This window comes from Heterocephalus glaber, unplaced genomic scaffold, assembly GCF_053883595.1.
Source record: "Heterocephalus glaber isolate CG9 unplaced genomic scaffold, H.glaber_assembly_v1.0 deba00001610, whole genome shotgun sequence".
NCBI classification, from domain to species: domain Eukaryota; kingdom Metazoa; phylum Chordata; class Mammalia; order Rodentia; family Bathyergidae; genus Heterocephalus; species Heterocephalus glaber.
Window position 1 is genome coordinate 32023223 of NW_028258381.1, and position 22654 is coordinate 32045876.

Below are 22654 nucleotides of genomic sequence, written 5' to 3' on the forward strand. Positions count from 1 at the left end.
CTTTCCTTCTAGCTTTCTTTTTCTTTTTTTTCTTTAACTGATAGCTCAGATTTGTTCTGCTGGGTTTTGTTTGTTTATTTAATTAAGTTTATTGATACATTTTATATATACATAGTGATCACATTCCTCGTAGGGAACTTGTACCTGTACATGATATATCTTGGTTGACCTTGGCACTACTGACCCTGAGGTTGGATCAGTCTTTGTTGGGGGGGTTGTCTTAGAAACGGTGGCATATTCAGTGCCCTCCTTCACCTCTGCCCTCTAGACGCCAGGGTCTTCCTACCCTGTAGTGACAACCTGTAGCCTCTAGTATCCTCTGGGATGGCTGTAGGGTGGGAGGGTGAAGGGGAAAATCACCCCTGGTTGAGATTTGCATCTCTAGAAACCTGAGTCTTCAGGCTCTGGAGCTTCCGGGACACGGAAGTTCAGCTCAGAGGCTACAGAACCCCCAACCTGTGTCCCAGCCCTCAGCTGCCCCTCAGTGCTCTGAGGAGGGGGACTTCCGGCCCGGGGCCTCTTCCAGAAGTTGCTTCCCATCCCTCTGAAGAGGAGGCCCAGGTTCTAGGTCTCTCCCTTTCCCTGCCCTTGGTTCCTCTTAAACCCAGCTCTCACTCACATGGAGTATTAACTGTGTTGGAGTAGGGGCTCGAGCAACTTTCCAGCATTTTATCTATTGATTTATCTTTGCACTTTTAAAGCCAGCAGGGAAGGATTTAGTGTACGCGTCTCATAACTTTAAAAACACACACAGCTAATCTCATCTTTCCTCTTTTAAAGGGCATTGATCCCAAAGATGGAATTCCTTACGAGAAGAAATTCTGTGAAGGTAAGAACTGTGGAAGTCTGTGCTTGTTACAGCAGAACGGTCCTCACTGACTGAGTCAAATTGAAATGAACAGACCACTCTGAGAGGAGCCCCTGAGCCTCACGTTAAGGTGACTAATTTACATTTGTGTTCATGACAGAGAATGACATCAAGAAAGGTACCAAAAAGGAGGCAGAACTTAGAAAAATGCCAAACTTAATTTTCTTAATGGGCTCTTTTTCTCGGGGATTAGAAACATTAATAATGTTGGAACAGGCTGCAGGATGACTAAGGATAACTGAAATCTGGAATTTTTCCAAATATTTTTTTTAAAAAAGGAGAAGTGAAAATGGAAATGTGTTACATTTGCAGGTCCTTGTCACTACAGTGCAAGGTCAGGCACCCAGCCTTAGCTCATGGGAGGAGTCCCCATGTCCACCCAGCTAGAGATGCAGGTCTGAGGGACTTGAGAGAGATGCCCTGCTCTGGCCAAAGGTGACTGCTGAGCAGCATCTCTGTATCCTAAATGCCTCTGTGCCTCAGACATCTGAGCCACTGGTACCATTCGGAGGAAACTCAGCACCCCTGTGTCCCTGTAAACCCACCCCGAGGAGCCTTAAAACAGACCCAGGGTGACACTGCTGCCTTGAATTAAGCAATGCTCTGCCCTACTTGCAGACATACTTCCTCCCTCCCTCACTCACTCCTTCATACCAAGGTACTTCCAGGACAGCTTTTTTTTTTTTTTTTTTTCGGTAACAGGGATCGAACTCGGGTCCTTGAGCTTGCAGGGCAGGCGGTGGCGGCACCACTGAGATAAATCCCCGGCCTGGGGACAGCTATTCTGATTGTGCACCAAAGCCTCTTCCTGGCCATGCACTTTGAGGGCAAAAACCACACAGCTCTTCCTTTGATCAGCTGTAAATCTATTTGTTTATAAGCTCTCAGAGGGGCACAAAGGAGGACAGAAAATGTAAAGGCCCATGCCATATGCATGCAGTTGAGAAACATTAGTTGGATGAATAAAAGACGGGACATATAAACTAATGAATAAACATGGGCCCTGGTGTTGCTCAGTCGTGGAGTGCTTGCTTGCCTGGCATATTCAAACCCCTGGGTTCAATCACCAAAACTGAATAAAAAAGGAAAAAATAATAAATAGTGCAGGTGTAATTGAAGCCCCGGACAGTTGGGACTCGCTGTGGGCAGCCTCTTGGAGTCCACACATCTCACCCCCGTTCCCTCCTGGATGTCCTGGCCTTCTCAGGCCCTACTGTGTAGCCATCCCCACTGGGCCATCAGCTGGCCTCCCTCAGGGGCTGGGGTGAGGTGGAGAAAGGAGGCGTCAATTTGTTCTCCGGGGTTGGAAGGATCTGGGAGAGTGTACCTCCAGGTGAGCAATTGGCGTGGAGGGGCCTCGGCATCAGACTAAACATCTCTGACCTCCAGACACACAGCTGCATGGGTGGCCTTTCCATCTCCATGTTTCCATTAAACAGCTAGAACTGTCCACTGCATGCTTCTGTGGGTATGGATTAAGGACTTTAACAGACCATAACATCTTTGAAAAATCCAAACCACTCCATAAGGTCATTGGACCCTAAAGTGAACTGAAATACAAATTAGTGTGTTTTCCAAGAAATCCCTTTCTAGAAGCAAACTTCAGAGCATATCTCTGAGTCCAGATAAAGTTTGGGTTCATTTCTTCACCCATCATTCACTTTGGATGTTGTGTGATGGCCAGTTTGATGCTGAGCTGGGAAACTCACCTGCATCTGCTCAGCTTAGCTCTCAGTACTGCAGCCTCAGGATTCATCCAACTCCTAAGCCCCATGCCCCTCACACCCTGGCCCAGGAGAGGTGGCCCTGCATCACCCACTGTCCCCATGTGCTGCACGTGGAGCACACACTGGGCTCTCTGCCCTCATTACCACCCTGTGGGAACTCCAGCTACTTGAGTGCATAAATAATGGAATAAATTGTGCTGCCTAGGTTCACAGCCCAGGGGAATCATTTTGCTGGGAGACTCAGCTGGGGCTCATTTTCACATCCCTCCCGAATGGCTCATAGCTTCGCAGATGTCTTTGGTAAGTAATTTGGGCAGCAATCATTCTGGATGTGCCGCCCTTTGTTTTCGTTTCCCTTTGCTCTCTTTCAATGTGGTGCCAGCTCCAAACAGGTGCCGATTTGCTTCCTCAGCAAAATCTGCCATGAAAGGCAAATCCACAGCCATTTCAGCCCTAGGCAAAGGGAAGCTGAGGGTTTCTCTGCCTCACCTCTCCAGTCTCAGCCCGACTGCTGCCAGGAACCCTGAAGATGGCAGGTGGGTGTCAAGAAGAAAGTGGCAAAGCCAGGCCTGTAATGCGAGCATTCAGGGAGGCTGAGGCAGGAGCATCACAAGTTGCAGCCCAGTCTGGCCTACTTAGCAAGACCCTGTCTCAAAATAGGGGCTGGAGATGTAGCTCAGTGTGAAGGTCCTGGGTTCAATCCCCAGGACTACAGTCAATCAATCAGTTGATCAATAAAGGTAGAGGAAGCAAAGGAGAAAGTGGCACACTCACGGAGAGCCTATGGGTCAGCAGGAGCGCCTCGGGACCTCTCCAGCTTGGTTTCTGTCTGGGCAGGCAAGAAGGGGCTGGGCAGGGTGGACTACTTGGCTCCTGATGACCCCTATCCCCCCTCAGAGGATAGCAGGAGACAGAGAATCCTACATCCCTTCCCAAAGAGCAGGACTCTCCAGGAGGGGCTTGTGAGTGTAAAACCAAAGAGAGCTACATTAAGAGAGAATCCTAAAAAATGACATTGTCATAGGAGGCCAGGAAAGGGGAAGGAAGCCAACAGTTATGGCGGTGTCAGGCATCAGGCACCATGGGCAGGATTTATGAGTGTAACTCAGGTGATCAACTCCGGAACAGTCGCCCTCAGTAGCCAACCCGCCACAGAGGGAAAAGGAGATAGGCCTGTTGCATCCATACTGAACACACAGACATTCTTCTGTGTTTTAGTCCCTAAACAAGGCAATCTAACAACTGTGTATCTAGCACTTGCACTGAGTTAGGTAGTATAAGTCAGCTAGAAATGCTGTAAGGTGTAGGGGGGGCTCACACAGGCCACATGAAATACTGTACTGCATCATTTTACATAAGGGACTTGAGCATCCATGGATTTTGGTATCTGAGGGGTGTCCTGGATCTCATGCCCTGGACACTGAGGAGGGACTATGGGATGGACCTACGTGGCAGCTCAGTGTGGCACACATGTACCATGTGATCAGAACCTCTGTCCTCCCTTCAAACTGTGGAACACCTCGGGGAATGGTGTGCCGAAGGACAGGAGTGGGAAGTGACAAGGAAGACAGTCCAAATGCCACACACTCAAGCAGGGGGCAGCATTGTCAGATGGATCATCTGCAGCTCCAGCTACCTGAGGCCACCACTTATCAGAAAGGGCTGCACCAAAGCTGGTGCCCGGGCCGGCTATAGGACTGGCAGGGCCCAGTGCAGCTGAAAAGTGCAGATGTCTTTGTTCACCACACAGGGAGAAGTTCCCCTAAAGGTGCTAAAATAAGGAGTTTTTGCCTCTCTTCTGCAACCTCCAGCCTTCTTGTGGTGCTTTTGTTTTGTTTTGCTTGCTATTTAATGTCATTTTTTAATTAAAAATTTAAATAATTGATACAAATATTACCTCTATCTTTGTTACACTGTGCCAGTTCTATGTGCAAATATAAGGGCAGTGGCCTCCCATGTGAAAACCCTTGTGGGTACTTGACAGATGCGCAGGGGCACCAAAGAAAAGGATACTCTAGTGAACAGCTTGCTGGTGGAAAGAGTGACATTTTGTACAATGTTCACCTCAGGTTCTCAACAGTAATTGGGAGGGGACCGTGCCCATGAGCAGTTCAAGGTCAATGAAGGAAAGCTGCTTTTAGGAGGAACAGGAGGCACTAGAGTGGAAAAGCCCACATTGATACGAATCAGCAAGCTGGGCAGCACTGAAACAGGGTGACCAAACCACCCAGCCCTCCGGGGGGACCTGGGGCTCAGGATAAAGGTGAAACTCAAGCCAGAGACCAGAGGCTTGCAGGGTGGGTCCTGGAGATTGAACAGGAAGCCCAGAAGAATTCGGACATCAGGTAGATGACGAGCTAGGAGCAAGAAATAAGGAAAGACAATTTTTGTGTATTGCAGAAAACTGTTGTCAATCCAAAGCCCAGGACTGAGTGCCAGGCCAAAGTATGAAATCCCAGCCCACAGGGCACATCAGACATATCTCTCAACACTAAATTACAAAACTGGGAACAGCCCTCCAGAGGACTTGTTTGTTTGTCTGTTTGTTTTATTTTCCATATTTGGATTGAACTCAGGGCCTTTGCACTGAGCTACATTCCCTGGCTGTGTTAGCTAATTTTCTCTCATTGCTGAGACAAAATACCCGACACCCAAAGTTACAATGGAAGTGGTTTATTTGGCTTACACTTTGTAGAGGTTTCAGTCCATAATCGGCTGGCTCCAAGGCTGGGGTGGCAAACAGGCATCACAGAGGGGAAACAACATGGCACACACAAGGCAGCAAAGGCACCAAGAGGAACCTAACAGCATCTCCCTGCCCTTTTTATCTTATTGAGACTACTTAGGGTGGGTAGCACTCACACCCTTAATCCTAGTGCCCTTGAGCCGAGCATTGCATCATGAATCAATTCCAGCTTCACACACTCTAGGTCCAGCCTATGAGACCACGTGAGGCTTTGGGGGGACCCAAACCGTACATTGGTTTATTTTATTTTGAGACAGTGTCTCACGAAGTTGCTAAGTTGACAGGCTCAGCTGAAACTCATGGTCTTCCTGCCTCAGCCACCCAAAGTGTTGGGATTTGGAAAAGGAAAGGTTGTGTCTTAAAAATGGTCTGACTGCCCAGCTATTGTACTTACATGAGACTGTAAAACCTTATTTTCAGTCATTCAAAGATGCAGAAAACATGCCAGATATAGGCCATCCCTGGAAAAAAATTTATTTTGAACAGCACTCCAGTTTCTCTAAGCATGATCTTATAAGAGGCAGCCAAAGGAGTTACTAAATTTAATTGCATAAAATTTTCAAATGTATGCAATGTCAAAAAACTAAGACAAATGAAAAACTGGAGCAATATTTATAAAATATAAGTCAAAAATTAAGTCTTCTAATTAATGAATTTCTATGATAATAAGAAAAATCTTTAAATTGTAATGATCAAGAGCATGACTGATAATTACAAGAATTTTATTTTCAGCCTTAAGAAACAAAATAACAATGTAATTCATTTATCATTGGTCAAATAGACAAAGAGATAAAAGGCCTAGTTTTAGCAATAATGTGGTGAAACGGGCATGTTATTACATCGCCAATGAAGAGTTCAGTTGCTAGAACTCTGAAAGGCAATTTGGCAATATACAGACAGAGACATTAAACTGTTTTTTATTTTGACCAGCAATTTCCCCTTTAAAATGGTCAATCATTTGCTCAAGAATATATGTATGTAAATATTCATCAGAGAATTGTCTATCAGAGCAAGGATAAGAAAAGAAATTTTAAAAGTCCAAAAATAGAAGATGTGAAAATATATTACATCTGTACAATTGACTTAGTACTCATAGTAACTGACACGCTTATGGGCAAGAAAATATGCTAATTATGATTCAGTGGGGAACAAAAGCAGATTTAAAATAATGTGTGTGAACCAATTTTGTGAATATATAAGTGTGTCTGTGTGTGAACAAAAAAATAATTGGTACATTGTAGTTCAGTACGTCAATATGGGCTATCTTTGGAAGGTGGAATGATGGGTAATATTTTTCTAATTTTTCTTTAGTGCTTTTGTATTACATGTGAAGCAAATATTATAATTCAAGATTTTGACACAAAGTGTGGCAAAGGGGACAAAGGGTGTAGTTCAATGGCAGAGCACTTGTGCAAGGCCCTGGGTTCCACCCCAGCACCACACATACAGAAACACACACACACACACACACACACACAGAAAATTTGGAGATTTGTTCATTGTGCTTTATTTTGTTTTATTTGAAGCAAATAACTAAGGAAACCATCTAACGAAAAGCAACACACTGCTTTATTTAGGCTTTATATAAGCCCTCTGAGGTGGCTGTTATTAGAACACAGTATCACTTTATAGACAGATAGGGAGGCTGAGGAGGCTGCCCGAGGTGGCAGGATCCCCTGAATGAACCACTTACCTGCACATGGTGAATGACAGGGTACCCATCTCAGGCAAGGTCATGTGCTTCAGTGAGCTCATGGCTGTGAAGTGTTTCGGACTCACACGTTGGATCAACAAGGACCCACTCACACAGTGCGTGCTGGGACCCAGTGAGGCTGGTCATCTCTTCGTGGTTATACTTTCTATTGCTGTCCATGGCCTCTGCAAGCCGAAGAAAGAGGTGTCTCTCTCACAACCCGGTGCCCACTCCACAGTTCTCTCGGAGAGGACAGTCGGCCCAGTGTGGGAGACGGAGAGTGCACAGCTGCTTTGTGGCTTCTATCTAATTATACATGTTCTGGAGAAAAGTAAAAACAATACTAAGAAGTTATAATAAATTCCTTCTTAATTCTACACCACAGAGAGAGTCATTTTAATATTTTGCAGTATCAAATTTGTTTTGAAATATTCTCTTAATATTATTATTTTTTAAAAGATATGTACTCATCAATAGAGTCAATTTTGAGAAGTAAAAATCACCCTACCATTTTAAATTTTGCTCATTGTTTTATGTGTTACCAGTACTCCACCTCCAATACATATGCACATGTATCTCTGTGAGTTTTTATGTATATCTATATATCATATGCACGCATATGTATCCTAGTCACAGGAATAACAAGTTTACAACTGGAAATTCTCCTTTTTGTCTATTAGCACTAATCATAATCCTAGTCCACATTGCTACTTAGTATTTATATTTATTATATTTATGGGTGCTCCAGAGAATCCTATTAGTGAGCATGGATAAGGTACTAAATCATTTGCCCTCCAGTGGATATTAAGCCAATTCATGGTTTTATTTTATGACTATTATGAATCACTCTCCTTTCATAAAAAAAGAAAAACATTTTCAATTTTTTTGTTTGTTTGTTTTTGTTTTGTTTTGTTTTGTTTGGGTGCTGGGGATCGAACTCGGGTCCTTGCGCTTGCTCAGCAGGCGGCAAAACCAGTGAGCTAAATCCCTGGCCCATCACTTTTGATTTTTTAAAAGTATTATCTGTAGAATTGCTTCATTCATTGGAGGAGTCCTGCTGGACATAAACACCTTGCCTGGTTGACAGCCACAAGCTGTGTTGAGCACGAATGTCTCATGTTTCCACTGTTTGGCTTTTAGTTCTTGAGGCGAATGTAACCAACATCTCAGCTGTATCTAGGGAAGGTTCTAGAGCCTCGCCTTGGCAGAGCCATAAGCGTAGCACTAATTGTGATTCGTTAAATCAACAAACACTAACCCAGAGCCCATAGCGCAGAGCCCTGTTCTGAGCTAATGACTCAGGAGGGAAAAGGTTGGAAAGGACCCAGTTCCCACAGAGCCCAGGACCCTGTGGGAAATTCAGACCAGCAATGGCACTTCAACAGTAGCGGGTTGTGATGATGGAGGGAAGGCTTCCTAGGGGAAGAAACACATGTTCCAAACAGAAGAATCAAGTGGAGGCGATCAACCAAATGCTGGCACCTAGGAAAACAAGTCCTAATGTTACAGGAGTTTTAAGACAAAGGTCCCAACTTTAGAGGTCCCAATGCATAGGCTCAGTCTCCCATCCCAAAGCCCCAGTCAAAGAGATGAGAATTGGTGAAGGGCAGAAAAGTAGCTTCAGCAAACACAGCCACACTCAGGAAAATGGGAAGGTCTAGCTACCTACAATCTGTCTTAAGGAACTGACAAGAACATTGAGATTAGAAAGAAGACTGAAGGCAAGGGTTGGGGTGGGCATAGCTGGGGGTTTGCATAGATGGCAAACCAGGTAACCTTGGTCAGATCGTGGTTAGTCATTGTTTCAGGTCTACTGGGACCTTCTGGGGAAGTCCTTAGGCCTTGGGGAGCAATTCAGTTCCCAGCATGAAATGATTGCTCTTGCTTGGGTGGGTGCAGCCTCAGTACCTCTCACGGGGTCATTGCTCTGCTTGGGAGGGTAGTCTCATCATGGGGTGATCTGCCTGTGAGGCTCACCATGGCTGGAAGAGTGGTTTCTGTCCCTTGTCTCATTTATCGATCACACATGTTATTCTCAGACTCCTAGAGAACTACAGGAGAGAATAATTCAGGAGAACTCAGAAGGGAAAAAAGACAGAGAGGCAATATGGCATCAGAGAGAGAAAAAAATAGGTGGCTGGGCCTCCTTTCTTTGCAGAGGGAAGGCCATATGCAGAGGTGGGAAAGCAAGAAGCCAAAAACTCACCCAGCACAGGAGGGAAAGTGAGAGAAGAGCCCAGGGATGTGTCTCAGAGTCCATGGGAGGCTCAGCACCAAGGACCTCAGAGTTCATCCAGGAGGCAAGGAAGAACCATGGAAGGCTCAACTGAGAAATGGCAGTAGTCAGATTTAAGCCTTAGACGATTCACTCTGGCTTCAATGCACCATGCAGATAAGTTGGAGGGAAACTCAAACAAGAGAGCCCACTAGGAGAGTATTACCATTCTGATGAATATGTCCTAAACTAGAAAAGTACAGTGGGGAAGCAAAGAACTAGACAAACTCAGAACCCAACTAGGATCAAGGTTGGACATGCCTCACCCACGCCATTCCCATCTTGTGCACTTGATGACCACCATGGAAGAGACCTCTGCCACAGTCAGCTTCCCATTCCTGTAACAAAATACCTGAGATTGTTAACTGATAAATAGGAAAGGGTTGTGTTGGTTCACAGGGTTGAAGATTCTGATATATGATCCATTGAGCCTGCTGCTTTGGCCTGGAGGGAGGTGGCACATCATGGCAATAGCACATGGCAGAGCAAAATTGCTCACTTCATGACCCGGAAGCAGAAGAGAAAAAAAGGAAGGGGCCAGAGTCCCATAACCCCCTTCAGGAGGCACTCTCCAAATGGCCTCATAGCCTCCCACTGGGCCCAACTCCCACAGCACCAAGCTGGGGGCCAAGCTTTGAACAAATGGGTCTTCAGGGGACATTCAGCATCCAGACTGTAGCAACCACCCTCCCCTCCAGCTGGACCTCACTGGCTAGGGCTGACCCTGAGCTGTTCCCTGGTGGGTACATCTGAAAGTGGCTGCCTGAACTTGATCCCCAACTTCAAGTTGTCCTCACAGAGTCTAGGTCAACATTGGAGACGAGAGAAGAACCGGACACTTTGAGAAACTTCCGGTGCTTCTTGTCCCTCTGCATCACACCCACAACAGTTATGGTGAGCCTAGAGTCCGCTGTCCAAACTGGGGACGTAGAGAAAAACAATGGCAGGACTGCAGACATTAAAGTGGATGTGCACTGCCGATCTGAATGCAGTCACCCTATTGGATAGCATGAGTGCCATGTGACAAGCTGACCCGCATCGGGAGCGGTGTCCTGAGGGAAATTTCAAGCCCCTAACTTGCCCGCATAATGAATAAGATTGGATTTGTCTAGGTCAAACCAACTGGGTTCAAAACACTGGCTTCGTCACATACCTTTACTTATTTATTCTGAACGTTAATTTCCTTATCTGTAAGATATGGCAACCTCATCAGAAATTGGGGTGATTTTCCTAACAGGATGTTAGGCCTGTGAGGAGTGGAAGAGCAGAGACTGAGGCAGCAAGGTAGAAAGAGTGTGTCCTGACGCAAGAATGAGGGACAGTGTGGACAGGACAGCCTGCCAGGACAAAGTGATCACCCAGGGCTTCATCTCCAGCTGAGCATGGCCAAGGCACCATAAATAAATGGCTTATGGGCAGTGTAGGGAACGCACCAATCTGGCCGCAGGAGGATTGCGCAAGATTCCCAGGACAGCCCCACTGCGGAGACTCGGCTGTGGTCAGAGACAGTCATTGCCAAACACACCTCTTCTTCCTCTTCCACTGTCCCTGGGTGCAGAAGTAGAAGGGAAGGCTGGTGAGGTGGACAGAGGAACTGGACACATCCCCTCCCTAGGTACAGACAGGCAGACTCTGCCTCGAGTGAGCTTGGGGCAAGGAGTTTCACTTCAAATTATGAAGACCAGACTCCTAGAACTGCCCATTTTTGTATTTCCTAAAATGGAATGGAACATAACCAGAGGAATGTGTGTTTTCTAAGAATGAGCCCATGTATAACTATGCTGGCCTGGATTCTTTTTCTGGACCAGGGGATGACTTAACACCATAGTTTAAGGAGACAAAATAGAATTTGTCTTGTTGCACCCCGCTAGCACTGCTTCTTGAATGTGCCAGACCTCAAATGCAAACATGATAATAGAGGCTTGGTATGTGCGAATTGTCTTCTCTCTGTTGGTCCCAATAATTCTAAGTATTGCTTTGTGTAAAAAGTAGCTCACATCATAAAGAGCCAGTTTACAAACTTTTTGGTATCAAGTGCCCATTGTACTCTTAGAAAAAATTAAAGGGTCCAAAGAGTTTTGGCTCTTGTGGGGTATCATTATGATTTAGATCTAGATTGTCCCCCAAAAGTCTCGTATGTTCAGAGGTGGAGCTTTTGGAAGGTGACTTGATCATTGGGGACACTCTGCTTATCACTGGGTTCATCTATTACTGAGCTCATAGCTAAATGCGGTGTGTGGAGGAGGGGTCCAGTTGGAAGAGGTGGTCACTGGGGGTGTGACCTGGAAGGGTGCATCTACCCCTCACCCCAGACTCCTCCCTTCTCTCTCTGCTTCCTGGCTGCCGTGAGGTGAGCACCTTTCCACCATGCTGTTTCCTTGGAGCCAGTCTACCGTGGACTGGATTGCCCCAAACCATGAACCAAATTAAACTTGTCCTCCTTTAAGTTTTGAATGTTGGATATTTTGTCCCAGCAACAAGAAAGCTGACTAATATAGGTATTATATCTATCAATATAACTATATAGAGATCTATTCATATGTATACATAGACATATCAATATCTGTCTGTTACACCTACTAATACGACCATAAAAGAAATTAAAACAAATTTTTAAAAATGTATCAATGAATTTAGAAATAACAGGAAGCGTACTACATGTTAACATAAATTATACATCTTTATAACAAATTTTTTCAAAAACAAAAGAAGTACATTTAAAGAGTAGCCTTATTTTCCATTTTCATGAATCTCTTTAACATCTGGCTTTCTAGAAGACAGCCAGAGTACTAATCTGATCCTGCTTCTATCTCTCTTAGCATCTATGTGTGCTGATACTTGATATTCCACTGTGCCCTCATGACTAAGTCACGGCAAACAAGACTTAGTATTCTGATAAAACTGTGATCTTGTGAGCCCCTAGCAGGGTCTCAAAGACCTCCCATGGGTCCCCAGGCCTCTGTCCCAGAGAACCTCTGACATAGAGCATCTGCACTCCCACCAATGCATGACCTTCAAAGATTTACAGGAAAAAATTGTGATGGCGGGTCCTTCTGGATGACTTTCAAAATTTTCCACATATGACAATGCTGGGAGAGAGGTAGAAAGGAATGTTTTAGGTTAGGACAAAATGGGGTGGCCATTGGCATAGCGTGGCCTGGACTCTAAACTCTGTTTCCAGAGCATGTCAGTGTCTATGAGGGACAGAGGAGGCATCATCTGGGGACAGATCAGCCGCAACTGCCCACAGTCTGCACACTGGCCACAGATGCTCCCCTCACTGCAGGGGAGCAGCCACATTTGGCGAGGTCCCTGACTTCCTTCTGTTCAGATTTGAGTCCCCATGGAAGAGTGAACTAGAACTCTCTATGGTGCAACTGCTCTTAGGCCTCATTGGGAGAAATACAGGAAGAGAGAAGAAACAGCACTTAGTAACAACTCCGGTGGCCCCCATGCCACTTCCTCTTAAGTTCTTTCCTGGCCTATCTGCTTTCACTCTTCTAAAGCCCTGAACTAGTTGCCTGGTGTAATCTGTTTAGTGCAGGTCCTGATCAGTATCAGGGCCCACAGTTAGCCGGGGCCAGTAAGCAAATAAAAGCATTCAAGTCAGTGGATCTTTCACAGGGAACTGGCCACACTGGTGTTAGATTTAATGCAGACACCATTTAAAATGAAGCCTTAGCCAGATGCTATGGTGCAGGCCTGTAATCTCAACACTCTGGGAAGCTGAGGCAGGAGGATCATAAGTTGGAGGCCACCCTGGGCAACTTAATGACTTGGCAAGGTCCTGCCTCAAAATAAAAAATAAAAAGGGTGGGGGGTATCACTCAGCGCAAAGGACCTGGACTTAATCCCCAGTATCACAAAAGAAGAAAACACAAGAGGCAGTGTAGGCTTTCCTTCCCCTGTTTCACGGGATGTAGGTTCTGAATTTGGATTCTGCAGCACGAACAGGTTAGGGAGGACCTGCCGCTCAGTGTGCGATGAGAGCTGATGTCCATACATTAGCAGGGGTCCACCTACTACATGGTAAATAGTAGACCAATAGGTCTTACTCAGGGCCTCAGTGGAAACAAACAGTCTAAAACTTGATGTCTGTGCTATTTCTTTGCTGCCCAAGAACTGGATCATATCATCTAGAAAGGACAATAAATGCTGTGGAAAGACAACTGTTCATACAAGACCTTCTGGCCTCTATGAGGCCAGCCAACATTCCTTTGTCTTTGACTCCCAATAATGCAGAAAATGCTTCTGTGGGCAGGCACAGCTGCACCATAGCAGCCGCATTCAGGGAAAAGGAACCCATCACTGTAGGTTGTCCTGCCACAGCCCCTTCGCCCCTCTCCTTCATCTTCTAGTTAACCAGTGTGATACCCACGAGGCCTGTTTACAGCTAATTAGATTAGGAGTGTGTTCATCTGGAAAGATATTTGTAGCTCAATAAAGAGTGTGTGAAGAATCACCCCATGGTTCCTCAGAAACAAAGGCCCGGAGCCTCAGCGCGCTGGGGAAAGAAAGACAACCCCACCCCTCTCTCCTTAGCCTCTGCAAGTCTTCGGACCCACAGCAGCGAGGTTCCCATCCAGCTACCCCTCTCTCCTGGAAGACCTCAACTTAGAACGAACGATTTCAAAGAAAAGCAAAGAGTAAAATCTGAGAACATGCTCATGCTGTTTATTTTGCTTTTCTTTCCCCTCCATTCAAAGGAGAAACAATCACTGCTAGAGTGGCTTTGTTGTCAGCGCAGCGGAGGCAGAGCAATGGTGGAGGCCAGCCGTGGGTGCTGCCCTCCTGCTTCCTCCCCCATCTGTTCAAAAATTAGTTCCAAAATATTAAACACTACAAAGATTTCACTGAACCAGAATTGCGTGATGGGTCGGGGAAGGAGGTGGAGGGAGAGAAGCTATTCTGAAGCCCATTGCCAAATGTTTATTTTGCTCGGAAGACTGTTTCTGTCCTATTATGGAATCTTCACAAGACCCCTGGCAGGCTGTTGTTTGTAAGGCAAGGCGGCGCAGATTGGATTTCATGCTGCGTCAAGGACAAAATGAATCTGTAATCTGGCTGCAGAAAATGCATATTAACCTGACAGCAAGGCAGCTTCATCTTCCCAGTCCCTATGGCCAGTCCTCAGTGGGGCTCAGGGCGTCTTCATTAGCCTGCAAACAGCTTGGGCAGGATAGGTGTGCCCTGCCCACCCTCGCTACCCCGCCTGGCTTCCTGGTCTCTGAATTTTTCAGGGCACTTAGAGCTTCCACTAAGCATGAAGGCAGATTTTCATGGTGCATATAAAATATGGAAATTCCATCTGCGTTCACTTCACATCTACTCCAGAACATCCAAGCATTAGAGTACTTTTTATGGCTTTTTTAAGAGGAGAAAAGGCTGTTGTTTAGTAATACTGGACAAAATTACCTTTTCTGCTCCTCCGACATCTTGCAGGCTGGCAGAGGAACGATGCTAAACGAAAGCAGGCCAGCCGAATTCCTGGTGACTTTTCATCGACTCTGCCCAAAAGAGGGTGTCGTGTTGGCTCTGGCAAATTTTTTTCTCCAGCCACCAGCAGGCTATGAGGGACAGAAAGTCACTCTGCTCCCTCTCCGTTCAAGAACGCAGGCAGGCGAGGTAGCTGCTCGTGAGCTCTGACCAACTCAGCTCCCTCTCACCCTGTTCAACGTGGACATCTGGGTCTCAGCGTTTAGAAAAGCAGTGTGTGCATCCAGCCCTGTTCTCGTGGAAGTAACCTCACGTTAGCCCTCGCTGCCTTCTCAGAGAATTAAAAAGCCAAACGTCCACTGTTGTGAAAAACTGCAAGATGAAATTGTTTTAAGCTCCCTGCATTTGAAAGGCATTTATAATTGCCCGGCCTCCATGGCTGCTTCCCAGCAGTATAGACAGAAATTTCTCCCTCAGGAGTCTGTGTGAGTCAGTCCACACCTGTGCTGTCCCTCACCCTGCTCCAACTGAGCACAATCTCTTTCCTTCTACTTAATTATATTCGGCACTTTGCTTCCCTCACCCCATATTGGCCAGCAAATGGATCTCATGGAACAAGCTCATCCTAAGGGAAACAGGTTGTCAAGTCCACTGGGATGTGGAAAGAGGAATTTCTGGCATTTAAAAATAATTTGGAGTACTTGGAATTGATTACTAGATGCCATTCATCCTTTTTTTTTTTTTTTCAGCATCTAATCTGATCCATACAATTCCTCAGGGAGCACAGAAGGCAGAAACACCCCAGTCCAGCACTAATTCAAATGCCTGGGGGGCCAAGACTGGCTTCTGGGTGATTTCTTAGTCAAGGCAATAGCTGGGGGGATTAGTTGGAAAGATGAGTTTCCTCTAGAGGAAAACCAAGAAGCACATGTATGAAATCCAAGGCCCAAAAACTCCCAGGGCAGACCTTGAGGGCAGCATCACCAGCCAGAAATTTGAAGCCTGATGGATAAAAGGCTCAAAGGACAGGAGATTAGGGACTAACAGAGGTCAGGGTATTGAGGCGGTAACAGATTGGAGAGCCAGTGAGAATGAGTGGATGAGTCAGTTCCTTGTAAAAGAATAGTCATTAATCAGGCGAGGTATAGGCTCAGATTCTATTAAAAGAGTCCCAGATGATGGAAGTGTGCTATCCTCTCATATAATAACCCAAAGAGAGGTGGTCCAGGGCAGGAGGACACTCACTTAGTGCATCCTCAACATGCAGCTTCCATCCCAGAGTTTAGGGTGGCTGCTCCTGGTCTCACCACTGCCCACTGTGGGGTCAAAAAGGACTGAGTAAGGGCATTCACATCGCTGGGAAGAAGGGGCACAGAGAGGCATCTACCACTCTCTGCCACTCAAGCCCCATTGCCCCTAACTCTAGTCTATTGAAATGGTCACACCAGGCTGCAGCAGAGATTCAGAAGTATAGCCTCCAGCTGAGCAGCCATGTGTCCAACTACCACTACTCTGTCATTAAAGACAGAGAAGACGGATATGGGTGGACCACTGGAGCCCTAGGGATAGAAATGCTGTCTTTAGCTACAAGGAGCTTGAGTCTAGTTGGGAAGATGAACAAACAAATTCACAATGTAATAATAATACAATGCAAATATCTTGTGTTTACCAAATACAGTGGACTCTTGACTTATGAACTCAATGCATTTGCAAGGGCTGGTTATAACTCAAGTTGGTCGATTGAAGGCTCAGGCTCCTTTACACAGCCTTCAAAGCCTCTCTCCTGTATACATGCAGATCTCAGTGTCCTTAGAGAGACACTGGCCCAGGACTTCTCAATTAACCTCACACAGGAAAGGATGTTGTCATGTTCCTTCCAGAACTCTTTAGGGTTAAATCCGTATCTGAGACCATCTAGAAGGACAAATGGCTGGCATTTGGGTTGTGACTCAAGACTTTGGTCGTAAATTAAAACTAAAATTTCAGTCCTAACCCAAGTTGTTTGTATGTCACACCAGTGGTAACTCAAGGGTCCACTGTACCAGATATTGCACTTGAAATTATCTCATTTAATACTTGTTATTGTCTGAATGTTGGTGCCCATCCCCCCAATTCACTTTTGGAATTTAACACCCAGTGATAACTGTGTTCAGAGATAGGATCTTTGGGATGTGATTGAATCATTAGCACTCCACTCTCATGGATGAGATTAGGGCCCTTATGAGCAAAGTTCTGGGACCCAGCAACCAGGCACTGTCTATGAAGCATAGAACAAACCCTCACCAGGAACTGACTCTCCTGATGCCTTGATCTCGAGCTTCCCAGGCTCCAGAACAGTGAGCAATGAGTTTCTGTTGTTTATAAATTTCTCAGTCTCGGGTATTTGGTTATAGCAGCTAATCCTGCAAAAGACTCGATTATCATGTATATTTTATAGGTAAAAAAACTGGGACTTAGAGAAGTTGGTGAACTTATCCAAGGTAATAAATACAGTTAAATATGGAGGCTGAATACAAATTGAGTCTAGAACAGACTCAGACCCTAGAACAGAGAGGTCAGGAAACCATTGCTCTTGGGCCAAGTGCTACTGTCCACCAGTCTTTGTAAATTAAGTTTAATTGGAACACAGTCCTGTCCTTCATTTACATATCATCTGTAGCCATTTCCACATTATGACAGCATGTCCACGTTGTCATAAGATACCAAATGTCCTACAAAGCCTGAAATATTATTATCTATTTCTTCCTTAAATTCTTTTATTGGTACATTTTAGGTATACAATACATTTACGTTTATCATTGGGTGCTTGTACCTGTACGTGATGTATCTTGGTTCTTATTTTTTCCCCTTCCCCTGCCCTCCCTTCACCCCCTCCACCCTTCCCTATTTACAAAGACTTTGTTTCCATCTTTTCCTTTTCTCATAATTTTTCCTTTCCCTTCTTTCTTTCCCCATCCCCACTTTCCCTACCCTTTTGGACCTTTTCTTCCTATTTCACATTATCAATTATTCATTTTAATCATTTTAATCCTTATTTACACAATACTGAGATTCCACCTCACCCCTGAAAGAATGGCTGCTATCAAGAAATCAACCAATAACAAATGCTGGCGGGGGTGTGGGGAGAAAGGAACCCTTCTCCATTGTTGGTGGGAGTGTAGACTGGTGCAACCACTGTGGAAATCAGTATGGAGATACCTCAAAGAACTAGGACTACAGGTCCCATTTAACCCAGCTATTTCCCTGCTGAGTATCTTCCCCAAAGAATTAAAAGAATCATACCACAGCGATATATGTGCACCCATGTTTATAGCGGCACAGTTTGTAATAGCTAAAGCTTGGAAACAGCCCAAGTGCCCATCAACTGGACACTGGATAAAGAAGTGGTTTTGTAGGGGTTTTTTTTAATAAAATGGAGTACTACTTGGCCATAAAGAACAAGAAACTAGAGACATTTATAGCTAACTGGATGCATATTGAGGCCATACTCTTAAATGAAATAAATAGGACACACATGTGTAAATACTGAAATATTTATTATCCAGCCCTTTCCAGAACAAGTGTGCCAACCCTGCCCAGTGCTGGTGGGTTGAATGCAGTTGGCCAAGCCTGCACCAGGCAAAGTAAGAACTCAGAGAAGAAACCTAATAGGAAGGGCATATGGGCATGGATGTAGCTGACTCCTGGCCCATGAGCAGCAACCCCAACAAAGGTACCAGTATAAGAGGAGGAGCTGAAACAAAGCCCAGGGCTCTGCAGGGGCAATGATGGGATCAGGAGCCTGCAGGTTGGTGATGGTAGGAGAAGGACAGAGATGCAGTTGAGAGAGTGGGTGATGCCATGTACAAATGACGCTGTGTAGTCACAGCAGCCTATAGATCAGCATGTCCCCCACTCAGCCAGTCATCACTTATGAAAATGAAGATTCTAGGGCCCACCACAAACCACTCAATCAGGATTGGAATTTTAAAGGAGCTCTCCAGAGGTTCTGGGGCTCCCTGCTGCAGGTGGTAGGAGGAGAGGGAGGGGGTGGGTGCCTGGCCAGCGGCAGGTGCAATAACCAATGGACAAAAATGGAAGTCCAGAGGGTGGAGCAAGGAGGTTCTGAGTGATGGCCTCGTGGTCTAAGTGAAAGAGACGGAGTGGATGAAAGAGACAGAGTGGAAGAAAATGAGATGTGTGTGACCAAGACAGTGTAGAGTGAGTGCCCAATGCAGGCCTTTTTATTAGGAGGTCCCAGTATGGCCTCCACACATTCTCACCCCTATGACTGGGAACTTGGGAATCACCTGGTGTCGAATCCCAGAGATCACCTCCAAGAAAAATAAAACTACCCACCCCCTAGAGTAGACCAATGGCAGCCTGCCTGCCTTAGAAATGAGCAAATCTTAGCCAGGCATGGTGGCCCAGGCCTGTAATCCTAGCTCTCTGGGAGACCAAGGCAGGAGGATTCCAAGTTTGAGCTCAGCCTGGGCAACTTAGCAACTTAGCAAGATCCTGTCTGAAAAAATTTTTTTAATTTTTAAAGAACTTAAAAGTAACTCAGTGTGAAGGCCCTGAGTTAGATCCCAGTACTACCCATCAATCCGTAAGTGAAAGAAGTAACCAAAGCTTTCCAAAATCAAAGATCAGAAGGGTCAACTTTCATGACATGAACCTTTGGTGGTTTGTTTCTGGCCCTTCGAGGATTTATTTTTTTCTGCTTGTGAAAGAATTTGTTTCACCGGCCCCATGGAAGAATTGACTTGTGATTATCTTTGTGTAAAAGCAGGACACATAAAAGCCTTGTTTTCTCACTTTTACAAGTCTGGATACTGTTCTCCATTCACCTTGGAAAAAATGATGGAAGGCATGGAACTCAGTAGGAAGAGCCCAGTGCACAGTGTGTTTTCATTTGGTATGAAGCAGTTGGATAAATGTGCCCCTTGATTCATTCACTGAATAAATAAATCACAGAGCTAGAGCTTAAATAATAAATAATAGAAAAGGGAAAAGGAAGAAACTAAGAGGAGCTGACAAGGTAAAAAAAAATAAAAAGAGCTCTCTTCAGGCAAAATGATGAAAGATCTAGAGTTGCTGCCATTCTGTCTTCTTTATATTTACTAGTCTTATTTTTCTAGAATTCTTTGACTGCTTCTTCATTGTCCTCTGAAGTTTTGGGACTGGCACCAGGTCAAAGATAAAATGCTTTACTTTTTCCAAAAAAAAATTGCTTATTTAGCTCAAGCTGAAGTTTAAATGGGCATCCTTATAGATGTGCAGTTTTTGTTACTGGTCTGTTTGGATGCAGCATGTTTTAAGATGTTAAATTTGAGGGTAATTTGTTACACAGCAGTGGATAACTGATACATTGTTTGTTTATCTTCTTTGGACATAATATGGTGAGTTTTGTTTTGGTGGGTTTTCCTTGTGGCATTACCAATGTCTGAATTACTTTTCCCCTAACCCTCATTCCCTGGCTGCCTCTTACTAGTCTCTCAGGATTCACCATCTTAGTTTTAGGTGGGGCACTTTATGAACATAAGTTTATTATACACAGTTATGGATCCTGGCAAGTTCAGGACCAAGGCACAGAAAGGTTTAGTGGCTGGTAAGGTTTTGCTTCTGCTTCGAAGATGGCATCTTCTATAGTTGTGCCCTTACTTGGTGGAAGGGGACAAGGGAGCTTATCTAAGCATTTCTTATAAGGGCTCAAATCTCATCCATGAGCATGGAGCTCTGGTGACTAAATCACTCCCCACCTTTTAGTACAATCACCATTTGGTGCTAGGTTTTAGCATATTTTGAATTTTCAATGGGCACAAATATTCAGACCATACCACTCACAGTAAATAATACTTGTTTCAAGGTTCCTCTCCCAAAGCCCCACACGTAATGTATGTGCCCCTCCTATGTAGACCTAGTACCCTGGACTTCCTTATTAATACTATTAGAAGGCAACTTGGTGAACTTACTTTGTTCACAGTTTATCTCTTCTAATCTTTACAACCAACAGATAAGATAGGTGCCATTATTAATTCATTTTAATTGGTAATACAACTGAGGCACAGAGGGGTTGAGAAACATGTTTGAGTTACCAAAGGGGAGTTGTTCATTGACTGTGCCTCATTATACAGTGAGCTCCCTGTAGAAGGATCCCAAAGCTGCCTTATGTGAAGGTCATCAGACTTCCTAGTGCAGGCTGGTCAGTGGTGTGTTCCTATCTCCGTGTGTGTGTGTGTGTGTGTGTGTGTGTGTGTGTCCAAGCAAGCAGAAGTAGTTAATAACAAGAACACAGGGATCTTCCCTCCATATGAGACTCATCTCATGCACAGGGGACTGTAAGTTTTACAAATCAAACTTGCAGGGTTAAATTGCTTTCTTGAAGTTGTCTACCCTCAAAGTTTTAATTTTCCAGAACTGTACTGCCTAATCTAGTGAAGCCTGAAATTACATAGGCAGAAGCCAGATGGTACATTCCCTCTCTTTCCTCCTTGAGCAGCACCTGCTAGCCCCAAGGACAGACAGACCTGCAGAGCAGCTGTGTGTGTTGTTCCCAGTATACTGAATGCCAGAATTGGCCCTGGGCATGTGGGAGTGGGGTGTCTGTGATATCTGCATTAGGGCCTCAGGTCCTATCAGAATGTGTCCCAAAAGTACTCATTCTGTACTCTTCATCCATTAGACATAGGCTGTATATAGAAGGGAAAGTGTTTTAGTTACATTTCTCTCATTGCTGAGAAAATACTCAACACTCAAAGTTAAAGGGGGTTTATTTAGCTCATAGTTTGTAGAGGTTTCAGTTCATAGTCGGCTGGCTCCAAGGCGAGGTGGTACATGGCAGAGGGGCATCATGGAGGAGAAACAGTTCATGGCGGGCACAAGACAACAAAAGCAACAAAGGACCTTAATAGCATCTTTCTGCCCCTTTTATCTTATCCAGACTACTTAGGGAGAGTGGCACTCATGCCCTTAATTCTAGAGCCCTTGAGCCTAGCATTGCACCATGAATCAATCCCAGTGTCACACACTCTAGATCCAGTAACCTCTGAAAAAGCCCAACCTATGACCACATGCAGCTTTCTGGCAGAAATCTAGACACAAGCCATGACAGAAACAGAGAAGGAACAGATGGTGGCAACTCAGGTTATTCATGGATCCTGAACTCTTTATCCAAAGCTGTCTCTGAGAGGCCACCCTCTAAACAGGCAACCAGGAAGTCATGTTTTCAGCAACTAGCACACCCAGCTTAGCCAATTTTTTTTAATTTAATGGGATTTGACAGCTTGGGGGGAAAACGAGCACCAAATATATATAAATGGGCTCCTATAGGCTGAGGACAATGAGTCTGCTGTTGGCCTCTCTCTTCCTAGTTCCACCAGAAATTGGCTCAAGTCCCAGCCCCACTTCTCACAAGCTCTGTGTCATTGGCAAGTCAACCAAACTCTCTCTGAACTCTGCTCACAAGACCTTTTCCTAGGGTCTGCACAGTACTATGTGTGGGATTTTTCTACTAAGAGAAAACATAGAAATTCTCTGACCCCAGATCCAGCAGCCAGAAGCACCCATGATAAAGGGCCTCTCCCTGTACTGCTAATTGGGTTAGGGCATGGCCATTGAATTTACCACCTTATGTCCAAGGCAAAGATGTGTACAGTTTTTTAAGAGGTAATAATATCCAGCATCTCATAAATGGAAGTTTCTCAAAAGTGCTTGTAGAAGGCAGAGAAGGAAAGGGGAAAGAGAAAGACAAGCCCTTGCTTCTCAGAGTTGTGTTATTAAGTCAAACAATTTGTGCAAGCTGCCTGTCTCAGTGTCTGGCACATAAGAGGCATTCAATATTTATTCCTAGGCAATAAGCACATTCAAGTATCATGCACAAGATGTTGTCCTGTAGCAAAGCCTAAAGGAACGGGACCTGGGCTGGAAA

General features: G+C 45.1%; 1 protein-coding gene across 7 annotated transcripts in view; it reads left to right on the plus strand.

Annotated features, from left to right (window-relative positions):
* Positions 1 to 22654, plus strand: part of Aoah (acyloxyacyl hydrolase) — a 215405-nt gene that overhangs the window by 99712 nt on the left and 93039 nt on the right. For all 7 annotated transcript variants that reach the window (XM_087196417.1, XM_087196415.1, XM_004840290.4 and 4 more), the window contains 2 exons: positions 781 to 829; positions 2801 to 2895. In XM_087196417.1, the coding sequence (XP_087052543.1) occupies positions 781 to 829; positions 2801 to 2895 (144 nt within the window). The remainder of the gene's footprint in view (positions 1 to 780; positions 830 to 2800; positions 2896 to 22654) is intronic.